This window comes from Dunckerocampus dactyliophorus, chromosome 2 (genome assembly GCF_027744805.1).
Source record: "Dunckerocampus dactyliophorus isolate RoL2022-P2 chromosome 2, RoL_Ddac_1.1, whole genome shotgun sequence".
In the NCBI taxonomy this organism is placed as follows: Eukaryota; Metazoa; Chordata; class Actinopteri; order Syngnathiformes; family Syngnathidae; genus Dunckerocampus; species Dunckerocampus dactyliophorus.
In genome coordinates, this window is record NC_072820.1 from 37071429 (window position 1) to 37088597 (window position 17169).

Sequence of the window (17169 nt, forward strand, 5' to 3'; positions counted from 1 at the left end):
CATTATACTTTGTTGTGTGATGGAAAATCTTATCAGATTTGTAGCCTACTACTTTTAAGTGCCCTGCTTGTATTACATTCAAGTCATAATATGCCACACCACCATGATGATGCATGAGTCAAGATTATCATATTTGTAACAGGAAGGAATGGTTTGTCATTTCTTTCCACCCTCAGTTTAATATTTACATCAATGAATAATGTTCTCATATCACTAAATACGCTATACGATCTTATGCAATGTGTATAAACTATGAATAAGATTAAGGGGATAAATCATTGTGGTCTTGCGCAAAGGAAACACAATAAAAATGTTGCCAGTCATGTGTCTGCGTGTATTTTTAATTTACAATAGTCACGTTACCTTAAATTTACAGTACCGTCATTGTGATTATGTCACGTAAAAATATATTGTTAAAGAGCAATAGCGACCTCTTTTGTCGTTTCCTTAAACCGTACAGCATAGCTGCCATAAACAATGCCTGTTTAGAATTTAATAATTTGTGTTGCTTGAAACACATCCCGATAATGAAATTTAGTGTCACAATACCAAGTCGATCTTGTTGGCTTAATAGATTTTATTGTATAAATCCACCTTAAAATGTTCAAATGTATCAGGCGCCGTTTAGGTTACCGGCCTCGAGTTCGGTGCAAAGACTTTGAAGCAAGATAAGATACATATTCGTCAGCGTTTCCTGAGATTGGAAAGTGGTGTACCTGCTGGGTAATGTGAATGTATTTCTAAAGGCACAAACACTACAGATAAGTGCACCAAAAGCTTTTTTCCCCCTCAAATATACCGTTTGTTTTCACTTCATACTCAGAAGGTTTGAGAATCGACACCTGTTAAACAAAGATGATTCAAAAAATCAAAAAATGCCAACTATACTACTAGAATAAAACAAAATAATTAAGTGTCCTGAATAGGACAGCCACTGAGATTTTAAATGGTTTACAAACAAAAACACACAAAAGACCCAGGTTGCTTTTCCCATGGGTATTTAAACAAAGGCGGAAGTGAGCGACCGATGAAATTTCGCTCCGCCGTCTTTGAGTCTGGCTTGAGTCGGAGCGGGTGTTTTTTTCAGGAGGGAAACTTTACAAGGTTTAACACCATTCGAACAAAAATAATTTACACGGTTTAGTTCCCTGAGCCAGCGTAACCACACTGAAAGGTAGGAGCACACCTCGATGACACAACATGATAGTTTTGTCGAGTAGAAAGACACATTGGCTGCTTCCCTTTGCGCCATTTTCGCGAGTTTGATAATGCACTAACGTGCGCCCGGCCGCCGATGTTCTTTGTCTACGTTATAGTTTTTCTTTTGACACAATGTCCAGCATTGCCGTTGAACATCTCATGGAAGACTTATTTACGACCTACGAGTAATTCTGTGCATTCGTTTCTCTTTGGCAGAATGTGGTCAAATCAAGTGCATTTGCGCCATTTTTGTGCTGCATCAGGCCGTGACAGTCGCGAACTGCGCCTGTAGGTGCACAGCGTTAGCACTGTTCTGGCGCACATGAGTTAGCTTTTCAAGCTAACCCGCGAGCCTGCTAATCAATTAGCTTGGGCACTTTGCCTCCGTTGAAGCGGCTTTGACACAAAGATGAAGTAATAATTGAGAGCAATGTTTTCTTTGAGTCATTTTTGAATGAAAACGCACCAGGACGGCATAGCCTGTAAGCCTGGAGATTGTGTACATGCTAACCACAGGGAGCTAACTTGGCTAGTAACATAGCGCCATAGGCACATCGATCCAAACTGTCATTCGTAACCAAAAAGTTTGTTCATACCTCGGGTTTTAAACCAAGTCGCAAAGCTATGTTGGTTATTTGACAACAATGGTATGTTCACGTATGTTCACAATTAGCTCGTCAATTGTGGTTCAACATGTCCGAAAAGGAGTAGGAAGAAACAGAGTTTATTTAATCCTACCCATTTCTCCGTATCTACGTCTGGCAATTCATTCACACCATATCTTTTACACATTGATTCATAGAATATTTTGTTTCCTCACATTTGATTATGTTAATTGTCACCGTTTTTATAACCTGCTCAAACAAATACAGGGAACACATAATCAATCACAATGTCTGTGAAATGAAGCTGTCCACTTAAGAAGCAACACAGATTGACATGCTGTTCACATGCTGTTGTGCAAACGAAATAGACAACAGGTGGACAGCAAGACACCCCCAATAATGATGATGATAATAAATGAGATTTACATTGATACATTTTTGTGACTTTTGTCAGCACATTGAACAATCATTTTTGTGTGATTTTGTTGTCAGCACATTCAACAATGTACAGGACAAAGTATTTTAATAAGAATGTTTCATTCATTCAGGTCTAGGATGCATTATTATAGTGTTTATTTTTTAGCAGTTAAGGAAAACGATATAATGGAACGATAAATGTACAATTTAAAGACAAAGCTTTGCGTCGTTAGTGTAAACATTCAGATTTTTCTTGCATTGTGTGTTTTTTTTTAACATTTTTTTCTGTTTTTTATTGGTTTAATTGTACTTTTAATTTTACACAATTTGTCGCAGGCCAATAAACAAACCGCGGGCTGCGAATAGCACCCAGGCAGCACTTTGGACACCCTTGTCCTAAAACATGCTTTCCCTCCCTATTACAGGAGTCTACAAATCATGTCTGGCATTGCATTGAGCCGGCTTGCACAGGAGCGCAAGGCATGGCGGAAAGACCACCCTTTTGTAAGTAAACTCTTTTCAACACTTGTTTTTGTCTTCTGATTATTATGTTTGGCTATAAGTTTGGTATTTTCCCTAAAAGCTCTAACCAAGAAGTGGTTATTAATGGTGGTTCTTTTTGTCAGGGAATTTTCATTTATTAGATTCTTGTAAGTAAAACCTAATTTCTCCTATTGGAGGAATGATAAATTATTAAACATGTCATTTTAGATATTAGAAGATAAAAGAGCTCTTAACTTATGGTCATTGTTAAATACATAGGATTTTATTTAGGCCAGCCCAGCTTGAATCATTATTTTTATTTGCTTGTCTTTTCTATTCAGTAATTGTCTCGATTTTAAGGCTTTACGATACGATTTGCGATACATGGCTCACGATCATGATATTTTCATACGGCGATAGCGTGAAACAAAAAAAACTAATTTCATATTTATATTTTTTGGCAATCATGCAAAAACAATGATGTTAGTGCAACCTAACTGTAAACTGGATTTTTTTTTTTTTAAACAACAAAAAAAAAACCTTAGCTGTCTGACAACTGACACTTTCACAAAACGCAGCATCTCATGTCTCACATGTAGATCAAATATATTGAGTAGAAGCTTCTATTAAGAAGTGAAAATCCATATTTGGTGTAGTATAGGAGTAGTAGATGGAGCTGCTTGAAAGGCAGACACTGACTGCGTGACCTGGATAAAGCTGAGCTGCATGAGGACAATGTTGACAGTAAAAAAAAAAAAAGTAAACTGAACATGTGTTTTTAGGATTTGAAAGAAGAATTTGCCTTCACAGGCACAGTTTTATCAGAGCGTGGCAACGAACGAGGTGCCTGTGCATGTTTGTCGTGCCGACCATGTGTCGTACTTTGGTGACACACTTCTTAAATACTGCAAAGTTCTTATCCAGCGTTGTCGTAGCTTGCTATGAAGGCCAAAGTGAGTCCACACTTTTAGTTTAAGAAAAGTTGATAGGCTTCCTGTGACTTCTGCCCAATTTTCTGCCACTTGTGTGGAGCTCCTGGATGACATGTGAAACAGACTGAGGAATGGTGTAAGAAGTTTATAGTGGCTATTTTTGTACAATGATACAAATCCGATTATTATTATCCATCGTAATGTTAAAATATTACGATAGTCAGATACTTCATCATTCCTACTCAATTCACTATTTTATTTACCTTTTATCTTGCATTCGTATTTGTTGTAGTTTACATAGATGACATGTAAATTGATCACCCTGTAATTTTTGAATGTGTAGGATTCAAAGTGCCTTGTTTTGTATATTCTGTTCAATAAAGGGCAACAAACTCGTTTCTTGGCTTCATCTATTTGCCCTTTTAATTTACTATTTGTACTCTCTTCAGGGATTTGTTGCTGTACCAACAAAAAACCCAGATGGAACCATGAATCTGATGAACTGGGAGTGTGCTATCCCTGGCAAAAAGGGGGTAATGTTGTTTTATCATCCTAATTCAATTAAATGTATTTTGGATTTTTTTTAAATGAGTCATTTATTAAAGAGACATGAATGTGTCTTATGTTTGTGTGTTTTTACACTACCTATATACAATGTGTTCTTGAAAGCTCCAGAGAAGTGTGGCTGTTTTTTTTTTTTGGGTGGGGGGCGGCAGGGTAAAGTGTTTATTTGAAAAGTTGATCATATAATTGCATGTCATCAGACTCCGTGGGAAGGTGGCCTTTTCAAACTGCGCATGTTGTTCAAGGATGACTATCCTTCATCACCTCCAAAATGTGAGTTACCCCCTCTTTCCTTTGATGTGTTTACTTTGTACTCCGCTGAGGCAGCCTTGGCTTTTTAGTGTCTGTAGGTAATCTTAGTGACTTGTAACAAACCGCTCCTGTGCTTTCTAATATTGATGCCATCTTTTGAAATGCATGAATCATGTTTTTTGCAAAACTTTGCTGTCGCTTAACGGGATAGTTTGGATTTTGTTTACATGAAGTTGTAAAACATCCTCATCAGCAGTTTAGTCCATCAATGGTGACATACCTCCATTTGGTCCCGTGAGCAGAGTTCTAGTCTGATTTCAGTGATGAGGAACATAGTTCCGGTTAGTTGGTGGGACCACTTAAGTAAAGAGTTTGGCTTCTCAAAACAAACATTCAAAAGAGTAATACATTTGCATCACAAAAATGCCTCCTAGAAAAAATCAGACCTCAGAAATCACTCGGTGTTACTTCGTCGTATCAATGCGTGCCTGTCCATTGTGTATGTGATGAAGATGGCTGCGGCGCTCGCATCTTCATCCGCTGTGGAACACATACATAAACAAGATGGTCATCTTCAGAACGGCAATCTTCATCACATACACAACAATGCAGAGGTGATAGCACGCATTAATACGACGGGAGAGAAAGTAATGGCAAGCGATTTGTGAGGTCTGTATGTGAGTAAATGTATTACTCTTTTGAACACTTGCTGTTTTGAGAAGCCAAACTCTTAAGTGGCCCCAGCAACTAACCAGAATTGCATTCCTCATCACCAAAATCTGTCCATAACTGGGCTCACTGGACCAAGTGGGGGCTAAGTCACCGTTGATGCACTACACTGCTGATGGGGGATGTCCTACAACATCCTGTGAAGAATCATAACTCTCCCTTAAACACTAGCTGCTGTAATGTGTGCATAGTGTAGGTTGATTGAAGCAGCTCTTGTTGGTGTTGATGTAGGTTGTACGCACTGTTTTTTTTTTTTTTTAGGTAAATTTGAGCCTCCGCTGTTTCATCCAAATGTGTACCCATCAGGCACAGTATGCCTTTCTATCCTAGAGGAGGACAAGGACTGGAGACCAGCCATTACAATAAAGCAGGTTTGGACAACATAAATTGCATCATACAAATCAAATTGCCACTCATTCTTCCATCACAATGCACTGTGTAAATAATGCACTGCACAAATCATAGCCTCAAGTAGGAGGCTTCATGGACAAGAATGTTCACTAATGATCTTGTGATCAGCAGTGAAAGCAGGTGGTAGAAAAACTTGAGTAATACTAGCAATCATCCTACAACGTAGTCACTACGCTCACCCGTCTTACAGCATCTTGAGCGGCTCTTCGGCGGAGGTTGAGTGCGTGACTTCTAATTTTCCGCCAAAACGCCAGGGGCAGTGTTTCCCTGAGCGTGAAAGTCAACTGTCGTTGACTAGCCATTTAGGTTCCCGTATAGTATTAAAGAATAATGGCGACAGAAGCGACATTCAGATTGTTGTTGGATCAATGTGGAGCTTCAGACATTTTTATTGTACATTCAATTTAAAAATGGCACTTTTGCAGCAGCGAAAAACAGGAAAGGCGACATACAGGACAAGATGTAGAAAAAAAGCTGACCAGTCACAGCTCTGCGGTTCATATTGGCATTGACGCAAGGTTAGATTATTTTGGAGGTGCACGTCAAGCTCTGCTGAAAGGTTAAGAGGTGGGCACCAGCACTGTGACTCTGTAGCATAATGAAGCCTTCAGAAGCCTTAAAGTGAATTGTATGACATCCCCATGAGCAGTGTAGTGAATCAATAGTGACTTACCCCCACTTCGTCCAGTGTGCCGAGGTCTGGTCAGATTTTGGTGATGAGGAACATGGTTCCGGTTAGTTGGTGGGGCCACTTAAGAGTTTGGCTTCTCAAAACAATATTTGTTCAAAAGAGTAATACATTTGCATCACAAAAATGCCTCCTTGAAAAAAAAATCAGACCTCAGTTGCTAGGCGTTTCTTTCTTTCTCTCCCGTCGTATCACTGCACATTGTCGCCTGTCCGTTGATGTGTATGTGTTCCACAGTGTTGACATGCGCAGATGACTACGCGAGAGTCTCCGATGTGAAGCAGACTTCATCCGCTGTGGAACACGTACACAACAATAGACATGCGACAGCGCACAGTGATACGACGGGAGAGTAAGACCTCTGCCATGGTAGCGGTCTCTCGCGTCTTCATTCGCGTGTGTTAACATTGGAACACATACACAACAATGGACGAGCGGCAGCAAGCAGTGATACGAACGGCGTGAAAATAATGGCAAGCGATTGAGAGGTCTGACGTTTTTTGCGAGCAACTGTTTTGTGATGCAAATGTATTACTCTTTTGAACACATATCGTTAGCCGGAAGTACTTTCCTCCACAACAACAACCGACCAGAACTCTGCTCACGGGACGAAGTGAGGGAAAAGTCACTGTTGATGCACTACACTGCTGATGGGGATGTCATACAACTGTATGTCAAAAAATTGTAAATATCCTTTTTAAGGCTTTTTTGCAATAAATTGCTTACTCAAAATGTTTTTTTTTTTTTTTTTTTGGTCTCACTCCCATTTCTTCTTTTTGCATTTTGAAGCTCTTAGAAAACGAACGTACAACATAATTACAAGCAATATAGAACATATTTAAGTGAAGTTGATCAATGATGCCAGTGACTCTTAAGATTTAGATCAGGAGTCTATGTAGATGTAGTTGTCACGTATTTATAAATTATCATTAGCCTGAATTATGCTTCGGTGTCAGGGTGCTGACGTAATGCAATGCCAGCTGGCTCCTCCCCCTCCAAATCCTGAGACAGTTTGACATGAACCTTGAAACAATTCTAACTTAGTATCAACAGCAGCGTGGACCGCAGAGCTGTGATTGTTCAGTTTTTGTTTTTTGTGTTTTTTTCGTACTCTGTGTTCCCAAACCTTGGAGAGGTGTGCACATCCATTCTTTTTTTTTTCCACTTCCAAGAAAGCACCAAAAAGTCATCCAAAACAAAGACAATAGCACAAATTGAGGAGCGTCTCGGCGAAAAAAATGGACAATAGACAAATACGAGCAGTTATGAACATGATGTAAATATGAGCGATTTCAGAGTAACGTGTACAATAAAAGACTGAGCTCCAACAAAGATCTGGATGTCACGGTCACCATTGGTGAATACTACGCAGGAAGTAAATAGCTAGTCAAAGAGTTGTTTGGTGGGGGATTGCAAGTCACGTGTTGGAGCCTACTGAAGAGCTAATCAATCAAGATGCCTTCAGAAGGGCCAGCGTAGTGACGAATGCTGAAGCAGGCTTTAGGGTAGATGTTTCCTGTGGAAAACAGCCTATTTCGGAAGGGAAAAAAGGTTAAACATTTTTGACCGAAAATCAACAAATTTGGGGGGGGTTGCGAATGCTGAATCGCAAATACGCAGGGACCCACTGTGTTGTCTAACGCAACAGGAGCAGAACCAATGTTGTAATAGCGGTAAGCAGCAAATTGCTCAGCCAGCATTAATACCACTGAGTTTATTGTAAACAGTTTGCCAGGTTACACACCCAACTGTATTTTCAAGCTCATGTGGTGGTAGATAAAGCTGATGACCACTCCCGATACTTCACATGCAGCTACTGCCATCCTGTGGAGCTCGTGAAAACCACAGCCACCTGTGTTAATACTCATGTTTTTTTTTTAACACGGCGTCATCTTCCAAATTCTTGACACCTTTTTAAAGGGGTTGATGGCTATGTACTAAAAGTATTAAAAAGATGCTTTGTCTCACTGGATCATTTCTCCCACAGATCCTACTAGGTATTCAGGAACTCCTAAATGAGCCTAATATCCAGGATCCAGCCCAAGCAGAGGCTTACACAATCTACTGGTAAGAGATACTGTGCGTCTTTTCACTCACAGCATGTTAAAGTAAAAAATGCAATGCAATAAGCTGTAGAAATGACTAGCACCATTGGGTACCGACATGGGCCATTGCCTATACAGATTTTATTTTACTACTCCCTGCGCAAGTGTCATTCTGCATACTTGGTTGGCAAACATGGTCACATTTTCATTGCCTGTATGGTTTGTCTCTCAGAGGAGTGACACCCTGTTAAGATTTAAATCTTTGAAAAAAATCTGAGGCTTGTCAGAAAGAGGATAAACTAATACAAGAAGAAAAATCTATCAAATCAAAACGTCTAATGAGGAAAATGAGCAGTTTCAGTTGAGCAATGTGATCATGTTAACATGTCAGTCAAAACAGCTGCCTCAAACATAAAAAAATTGTTAGTTTCAAATCATCCCACATTAAAATATATGCCTTACATTTTGTATTTTACTTCATTTAGTCATTTTTATGCTAAAAATGCTTAAGGCAAAACATGCGTAACATTTGCTTAAATATGCATATGTTTTGACCATGAAACTGCATGATTTATTAATATAGTTTTTAAAAACCGTGAGTGTGAAACCGTAAATTTAACACTGGCATTTTATTTGTTAAACACTAAACTAGGGCTGGGCGATATATTGATATTATACTTTAAGCACAATATCAAAATCAACCATATCGATATAGACTGGATTTGTGCTGTATCTCCCTCATCCCTGCATGCAGGAGGAGGGAGGAGAGGCAGAGCAGAAGCCAGCGGCTGCAGTCAAAGTGACCGCAAGGAATAAGCGGTAGTTCAGTAATGTGGACGTACTTATAATTCAGAGCATAAAGTTTTTTTCACCACCTTAAAACTTGCCACAAACTTAAATACGAGTAATGTGTGAAGCTGAGTGCTGTCTGACGCGCTCTTCGTGAGAAGAAAATCAAAGTGGTGTGCTATTATAAAGAGGCGTCCTATTACATTGCTAAGATACAGGTATGGTCCCTGTTGCAACAGTGGAAAAAACCTGCTGAAAACGATGGACTCACTATGTCCAGCGAGCGTCGCAGTCACAATTATTTAATTATTTAGCGCGACAAGCTCTACCACAAATGTACAAGGAAGTCAGACAGACACTTGCTAAGCCTGATGCAGTTGACAGGTTGGTCTTCTAAAAATGTCTACCAAAATATTTTATTTATATATATATATATATATATATACATACACACACACACACACACACACACTATTCAATTTAAAGTACTTTTGAGATGCTGACGTTTTAATATTTCTTCTTAAACCAGGCGCTCCTTCATATTTTGTTCTTTATTAGCTGAGGATTTGAGCATAGCTAAAAGTTTGTTACCAAAATTTAAATTTGGCTTTTTTTTGTATTTATGTCAACTTATTTTCTTTATTTATGCCTACTTTATTTGAGGCCATTTTTAGGTAACATATTTTTGTGCATCTTGCATGAAGCGTTAAAATGTAAAAAAAACAGTAGAAATAGTATAGGTATTTATGTTAATAAAACAACTTGACACGCATACTTGGCTTTAATTGTGTCTAAACTCACTATATATATATATATATATATATATATATATAATATATACACACACACACACACACACACACACACACACACACACACACACACATATTTCACAAACCTTTGCAAAAGAAAACACTAGAATGACGACTCCAAATTAGTTCACATAGTCAGAATTAAGAGGTAATTGAATTAATGCGATCAATCCTCCACGTTAGAGCGAGCAGATGAGAAATAAACTTACAGCCATGTAGAGCTGAATGACATGTTGTCATGTCAATAAGATGAGGCTGTTTAGTTTGTTTGCTAAAAGAACAATGTAATGACTTGTCTAATGAAAGGTATTGTAGCGTCCAGACAGAGACCCCGATGCTCATTTGAAGCTTCTACACATTACACATGTTCTTAGCTTTCAACTCCACCAATCAACCACCACACTCACTACTTATATACCAATCAGTGGACTTGGACATCTACATATGCAACACAACCAAAACGTTATAGGATCCTTAAATGCCTTCTCCTGTGGCAGAGGACTTTGACGTTGCTTTCACACCATGTCAGGAATGAAGCGTCTTGGCGGCGTCAAAGAGAAACAGCCATGCCATTTGCTTCAACAGCTTCTACCTTGTCTCATTTGGCACATAATGGGATGTGATGTCCCTGATGATGTTTCTTTGTTTTCCAGCCAAAACAGAGTAGATTACGAAAAAAGAGTCCGAGGACAAGCCAAAAAATTCTCCCCCTCATAAGGACAGGCGCGTCTTGCTGTGGCAGAAGGAATCACCTCCCCGCTCAGTCACAATGAATGTGCTCCCCTCACATCGGGACTTGCTTAAAGACTTCTATTTAAACTCTACACATTCTGTGCCATCCACACACACCCTTCACCTGTTTTTTTTTTTTTTTTTGATTTGTTTTGTTCTCAATTGCCGGTTGGTGCATAATGCTGAGAGGGGATCGGTGCTTCAGCACCCTCATTTCTTTTTAAACATTGTCTTATGTGGTGCAAGGGACACAGTTTCATCAACGCCATGCAAGATGGCCATCATCCATACCCAAGGAAGATTTTTTTTTTCCCTCTTTCAGAGTCTATTCCTTTTTGTCCCCTATTTTCCATACATTTAATGTAAAGTCTGCTTATTTCATTGTCAGTATTTCAACTGCTGTATAATGAATGGCACTTTTATACTGTTGTATTTCACTAGTGTCTCTAGATGGTTCTAATTCTTATTTTCCAGGTTTTCTATTCAGCATGCTGTAACATATGATAGAATCTGCTGCCTTGGCTGGCTTTTTGTTATTCGGAGTGTTTGCTTTGGGATAAATAAAAGGCTGTAATGACCAAGGCAGATAGGCATACCATTGTATCAGACTTTAAGGTTATATGGTGCTTTGTTCATGTATGTGTTGGCGTAAATAAAACTTTCTACAAAAGGTTTCTTTACTTTATTGCTCGAGTTAATGCACCTCTACACCATGAACAATCTATCATATGGAACGGCAGTAGAGTTGCACCTTTTCAATTTTATTTACACTCCCTATTTGCTTTATACCAAGATTTGAGCATTTCTTGTGGTTGGCTGGAGCTGCTGAAAGGCGCTCATTGTGCAGTATTCAGGAGAGTACCAGGATGGACCATCCTGGATGGGAGGAACACTGCTGGGCCTACACGCTGACTTATCCTCAGTAGGTCGTAGACTGGTGTTTGTTGCCGGTTTCACAGGGATACCCACTGGAGCAGAATCACATACGATATCGCCAGTGTTTTGATATATGCTACCCTCACATGCTAGGTGGTGATGCTGTGGTGTTCTCTCCTGTGTGGATCTCATGCTGTCAGCTTGGAGCATGTCTTGTGGCTTCAGCACGGCAGTCATGTTTGATTGACCCTCCACCCAGCTCTGTAATCGCAAGTACTTTTTAAGGACGCTCCTCCTCAAAGACTAAGCTAGACTTACCCGAAAATCTCCTTGGCACTCACTATAGAGGCTCTGGAAGTACGGTGCCGGTGTCGGAATGAAGACACCTTGTCTCCACCTGCAGGTGTGCATTTATGAAGATCAAGCAAGGTCATTCGGAAGTACTGTGTGGGAATTTGCCCCCTTACTTTTGAAATGGAGCACAGCACGAAAGCAGGACGAGTGTAGCCATGACACATAAGGTTATTAAGACAGCCTTGCTGTATTTGGAAAGTAAGCCTTGGCCTGGTTGATCTGAGAAGAGCAACAATTTTAATGAAGATTTCAAACTGGATGAAGCTGAAAATGTGATCTCAATTGAAGGAAGCCTCACCGCTGGACGTCCTCCAACGGACCTCACTGGACCAATCGCTCCAATCTCCGAAAAAAGGATCTGCACTCGGCCTGGACCTCACTTGGGCAGCGTATTCCGTGTCCGCCACAAATTTACCATTTTCCACTGAAGGGTACACATGGTCGGCGTTGATGTCATGGAATATCACCTGGAGGAGAAGAGGACCGACGTGGATGATCTTATTTCCTGGTGTTTAAAAAAAACAACCTTACATCATGTTTGTGCTGTCTTTTGTACAAACGCAGCTGATAGCTGAGGCATTCCTTGAAGCTGGAGAAAAGACATTCCTCATAGGTGTTTTTCCATGTGAAGTGGTGGTGGCTTGAGTTGTGGCTGGCCGTGAGGCAGCATGGTGCGTTTGGTATAACTGGGAAAAGAGTAGTCATTCAGTCTTCTACTGAGACAAAAAGCTTCTGGAAATGATGGCCACCTGAATAATAAGTTTGATATTCTTCACTCATCTTTTAACGTGAATAACGATTTGGAGTGCATGATAACACGTAGCTCTATTTGACCTTGTGGTCATTTCCGAACAAGCATGTTATATTTCACAACACAGCAGCAACTGAACCGTTGGTGCATCTGAGTGGGATGCTAACGCGGGGATTCCACCCAAACTGTAGTTGGCTGGCAGAGGACCCACTCCATTGTATCTTAATGACTTGTTTTGCACCACAAAAGATAGAAACCGTTCTTGTCTGGGCATGCCTCTACATTAAAGGAATAGTTTGGATTATGTGACATTCCCATCAGCAGTGTAGTCTATAAACAGAAACGTACCCCCCACCTGGGCCCCTAAATCCAGTTCTGGTGGGATTTCGGTGAAGAACGTAGTCCAAGTAGCCGCTGGGGTTACATGTGGATTTGGCTTCTTGCGTTCAAAAGAGTAATACATTTGCATCACAAAAATGCCTCCTCAAAAAAATCAGACCTCACAAATTGCTTGGCGTTATATTTGTCTTCCACCGTATCCCTGCGTCACCTGTCCATTCTTGTGTATGTGACGAAGACGCTCTCATCTTCTTCCGCTGTGGAAAACACACGTAAGCAAGATGGCCGCAGCAGCACTCTTTTGAACGCATATTGTTTTGAGGAGCCAAACTCCTCATGTAACCCCAGCGTCTACCTGGAATTATGTTCTCCATCACCAAAATCCGACCAGAACTGGACTTAGGGGACCAAGTGAGGGGTAAGTTGCTGTTGCTGGATGACACTGCTGACAGGAATGTCATACAACTTCATGTAAAAACATCTGAACTATCCCTTTAACAGGATAGCCAACCCCTCAGACCCTTGAGAGCTGTCCTACTTAGTTGTTGAGCATGCATGAATGAAGCCTGCCAGGATGAGAGGTGACATCTTCTAAGACAACCTGATCAGTGGAGTTGTGATCAATGCAATGGGCCGGATGAATGAGAATGTTCACAGGAAATGCAACACAACCAATGTTGTAATAGCGGTAAGGAGCAAATTGCTCAGCCAACATAAATAACAGTTTGCCACATGTAACGCCAAGAGTTTCGCACCAACAGCTGAGTAGAGCGACCAACATTTTAATGCGCATGTAGAGGTAGATAAAGCTGCTGGATGCTGACTACTCATAATTGAAAATGTTAATCAAAAACTACATCAGGAGGCCGCCTACAGCCACAGCTGTTAATGGAAAAAAATAAGTGTCATGCTGATTCCGTACTGTGAGCCGCTGGCCTGTAGCTGTTATCCAGAGGTTGGCAGGGCTCAGTGCCATTGCTTTGTTTTTTACACAGCGAGATCTGAAAGATGTCAAAATCCACAAAGCACTGGGGAGAAGAGCCCTCTGCTGTTGTGGTGTTTGTTGTCACAGAGCAGGAGTAGACGCCTCCACTGGTGTTTACCAGCATGCACGAATACGATCGGCTGCACAATGACGGAGAGAGATGAATGTCATAGCAGTTATCATTAAAAATAAATATAAATAAAACAATTTAAACAAGTGTTACTCTGAGTCAGTATATTCCTGACTGAAAGTCAGCCAGTAGGACAGTTGGTGGTTGGTGGAGATGAAGTCAGCTGGTGTTAGGCTCAAGGAGCAGTTGATGGTGAACATGAAATCATTCACACACCGAAGGCTGTCTCTCATGTCTACAAAGCATAAAGCGCACTCTTCACTTAATATACATGACATATTGCCTGTAAATAAAGACGCTTGACATCACCTGTAGAACAGAGTCCATACATGCGGAAGGTGTAGAATAGAAACAGCACGACTGTACGCTGATCCATCACCGGCTGTCTTGGTCTGACTCTCTCAGCCTCTTTTTACCTCTTATTTTCATGACTCGTGGAGGAGGGCGTTATCAGTTTCTTATCTCTGCTGAGGCGACAATGAGGTATGTGCATGACGGACTTTAATCTCTGCGATTCATCTTCGCTTTCCCATAAGACCCCATTTTAACACGTCTAAACACCAACCATTCAGCCTTTACAAAGTAATCATGCTCAGTGTTGATTTTAGAGGTGTTATAAATTTGAAATATGTTCACTATTGTGGTTGTAGATGAACTGCACTGCATTTGTACTGAGTTTCTAATATTTCCCCCCCTTGTATAGAAAGTCTGCAGAAATTGACAAAATGAGGGATACCACTTGTTTATATTTCAATTTTGCCCTAAGTCTGCCAAACAAGCCTGTTAGCTACATAATCATAAAATAGCTTCGAATTTCTACAATGAATGCATGACCTATCTTTGCCTGTTAAAACATTAAATGTATCATTTTAAGCCTGATCTCTTGATTCAGATTCAAGAGTTCAAGAGTAAAACAGGTAGTTCTGCTATGCAATGAAATTCTTGTTCTGTTCATTCTCCCAAAAAAAGAAAGAAAACACAAGAAAATGAATAAGAACAAAAGAAACATAAATACCAATAAATTAAGCAACAACAACAGAACAGACATTAATACCAATAAATAAAGTGCTATGAGTGTGTGTGTGTTGCATGCGGCGTGTGTGAGCGCTTCGTTGAGAAGCCTGATGGCCTGTGGGTAAAAGCTGTTTGCCAGCCTTGTGGTCCTGGACTTCAAACTCCTGTAGCGTCTGCCTGACGGTAGGAGTGTGAATAATGAGTGGTTTGGATGTGTGCTGTCCTTGATGAGGTTGTGTGTTCTGCGTAGGACTCTGGATTTATAAATGTCTTGCAGTGAGGGGAGGGCTGCCCCAACAATGTTCTGTGAGGTCTTGATCACCCGCGAGGACCTCACCTGGTCTCACAACACCCAACAGATTATCAAGAAGTCCCAAAGGAGACTGTACTTCCTGAGAAGACTGAGGAAATTTGGCATGTCCACCACAATCCTGAGTTGCTTCTACAGTACAGATGCACCATCGAAAGTGTCCTTACAGCCGCCATCACTGTTTGGTACGGTACCTGTACAACACAAGATACGCAGGGTTCTGAACAAAACAAACCCACGAAAAGCAGCAGGCCCAGACAACATCTCAGGCCGTGCACTTCGGGTTTGCTCATCAGAGCTGATGTGCTTGCTGACATACTCAACCTGTCGCTTACACAAGCATCAGTACCGACCATAGTGCCCGTACCCAAGAAGATATCAGGTCATATCTTGTGCATAAGTGTTGCCGTTGTGCGACGTAGTGGTTTATGTGGGGGGGTGTTTGTGTAAAAGTTGTGTAAAAGTTGTGTGAGAAACATTTTGTAGAAAGCCTTGCAAAGTGTTGCCAAAATGAGATGCGTGCAGATTTGTTCCCCCGTCCGGTGTGAAGCAATAGAAACTCGCAGTGAAGTGCTTGTCATTGGGAAATACAGACCTGATGAAAATCTTAAAACCAGTTGAAAAATTGCTAGAATTTGCATTTTGCACATTTGGATCTTAATGAGGTTTTAAGTAGAGCTACAATATGCAAAAACAAGAAGGGAGAGTGAGTCAAAAATCTTTTTGAAAAAGTAATTTATTGAAAACAACAATTAGACTGAAATAGGTTGTTTATCAGCTGATCAAAGGTTTAAGACCACAGGCTATAAAAGCCACAATCTGCTCAAAATGTTCATTTTCTGTCAGGCATTCACACTGTCATGCCCTCCTGATGGCTAAAGCTAAGAAGCTTTCTCTTTTTCAACGTGGTCGGATTGTGGAGCTGCATAAGCAAGGCCTCTCGCAGCGTGCCATTGCTGCTGAGGTTGGGAGCAGTCATTTTACTTTTTTTTTTAAAGATCCTGAGCATTATGGAACAAAGTCAAGCAGTAGACCCAAAAAAATCACACCTGCACTAAACCGGAGGATCTGATTAGCTGTCCATCAAGACACAGGGCGGTCTTCCACCCAAATTAAGGCCCTTACTGGTGCAGACTGCGGCGCAATAACCTTCAGACGGCATCTGCGGGAAAACGGTTTAAAAAACCAAAAACAAATTCAAAGACCTCGTCTCCTTCAACGCCACAAAAGTGCCCGTTTAGACTTCAAACATGGGACATTGAAAGGTGGAAAAATGTTTTATTCTCTGATGAGAAAAAATGTAACCTTGACGGTCCAGATGGCTTCCAACGTTACTAGCAGGACAAGGAGATCCCACCTGAGATGTTTTCTACTCGGCAGTGTGGAGGGGTGTCCATCATGATCAGGGGTGCTTTTTCATTCAGTGAAACACTGGATCTTCAGGTGGTGCAGGGTCGTCAAACGGCGGGTGCTTACATGCAGATGTTGCAGCGGGCATCCCTCATGACTGAGGGTCCTCGTCTGTGTGGTAACAGCTGGGTTTTTCAACAGGACAACGCTGCAGTTCACAATGCTCGCTTGACCAAGGACTTCTTCAGGGAGAATAACATCACTCTTTTGGACCATCCTGCATGTTCCCCTCATTTAAATCCCATAGAGAACATTTGGGGATGGATGGCAAGGGAAGTTTATAAAATGGCCATCAGTTCCAGACAGTTGATGCCCTTGGTGAAGCCATCTTCACCACTTGT

At 40.8% G+C, this 17169-nt stretch overlaps 2 protein-coding genes across 2 annotated transcripts; one reads left to right on the plus strand and one right to left on the minus strand.

The window, feature by feature from the left end:
- The first annotated feature begins 1031 nt into the window (after nt 1-1031).
- On the plus strand, nt 1032-11329 carry ube2ib (ubiquitin-conjugating enzyme E2Ib). Its single transcript, XM_054768950.1, has 7 exons — nt 1032-1174; nt 2648-2726; nt 4087-4170; nt 4402-4474; nt 5444-5553; nt 8269-8348; nt 10581-11329. Exons 2-7 carry the CDS (start codon nt 2661-2663, stop codon nt 10642-10644), a joined length of 477 nt encoding a protein of 158 aa, XP_054624925.1. The 5' UTR covers nt 1032-1174; nt 2648-2660; the 3' UTR covers nt 10645-11329.
- Nucleotides 11205-14495, minus strand: LOC129177622 (interleukin-21 receptor). Its single transcript, XM_054768948.1, has 8 exons — nt 14404-14495; nt 14188-14329; nt 13902-14104; nt 12421-12575; nt 12188-12356; nt 12003-12108; nt 11854-11932; nt 11205-11796 (listed from the first exon to the last, which is right to left on the minus strand). The coding sequence occupies exons 1-8, from the start codon at nt 14468-14470 to the stop codon at nt 11443-11445; spliced, it is 1275 nt and encodes a 424-aa protein (XP_054624923.1). The 5' UTR covers nt 14471-14495; the 3' UTR covers nt 11205-11442.
- Between the last annotated feature and the right edge of the window lie 2674 nt (nt 14496-17169).

Coding starts and splice junctions, on each gene's coding strand:
- ube2ib (XM_054768950.1), top strand. CDS start 2,661: ATGTCTGGCATTGCATTGAGCCGGCTTGCACAGGAGCGCAAGGCATGG. Junction 5,554..8,268: donor CAGCCATTACAATAAAGCAG/GTTTGGACAACA, acceptor TTTCTCCCACAG/ATCCTACTAGGTATTCAGGA. Junction 8,349..10,580: donor GAGGCTTACACAATCTACTG/GTAAGAGATACT, acceptor TTTGTTTTCCAG/CCAAAACAGAGTAGATTACG.
- LOC129177622 (XM_054768948.1), bottom strand. CDS start 14,470: ATGGATCAGCGTACAGTCGTGCTGTTTCTATTCTACACCTTCCGCATG. Junction 14,330..14,403: donor GTATGGACTCTGTTCTACAG/GTGATGTCAAGC, acceptor TATGCTTTGTAG/ACATGAGAGACAGCCTTCGG. Junction 11,797..11,853: donor AGTGCCAAGGAGATTTTCGG/GTAAGTCTAGCT, acceptor TTGCGATTACAG/AGCTGGGTGGAGGGTCAATC.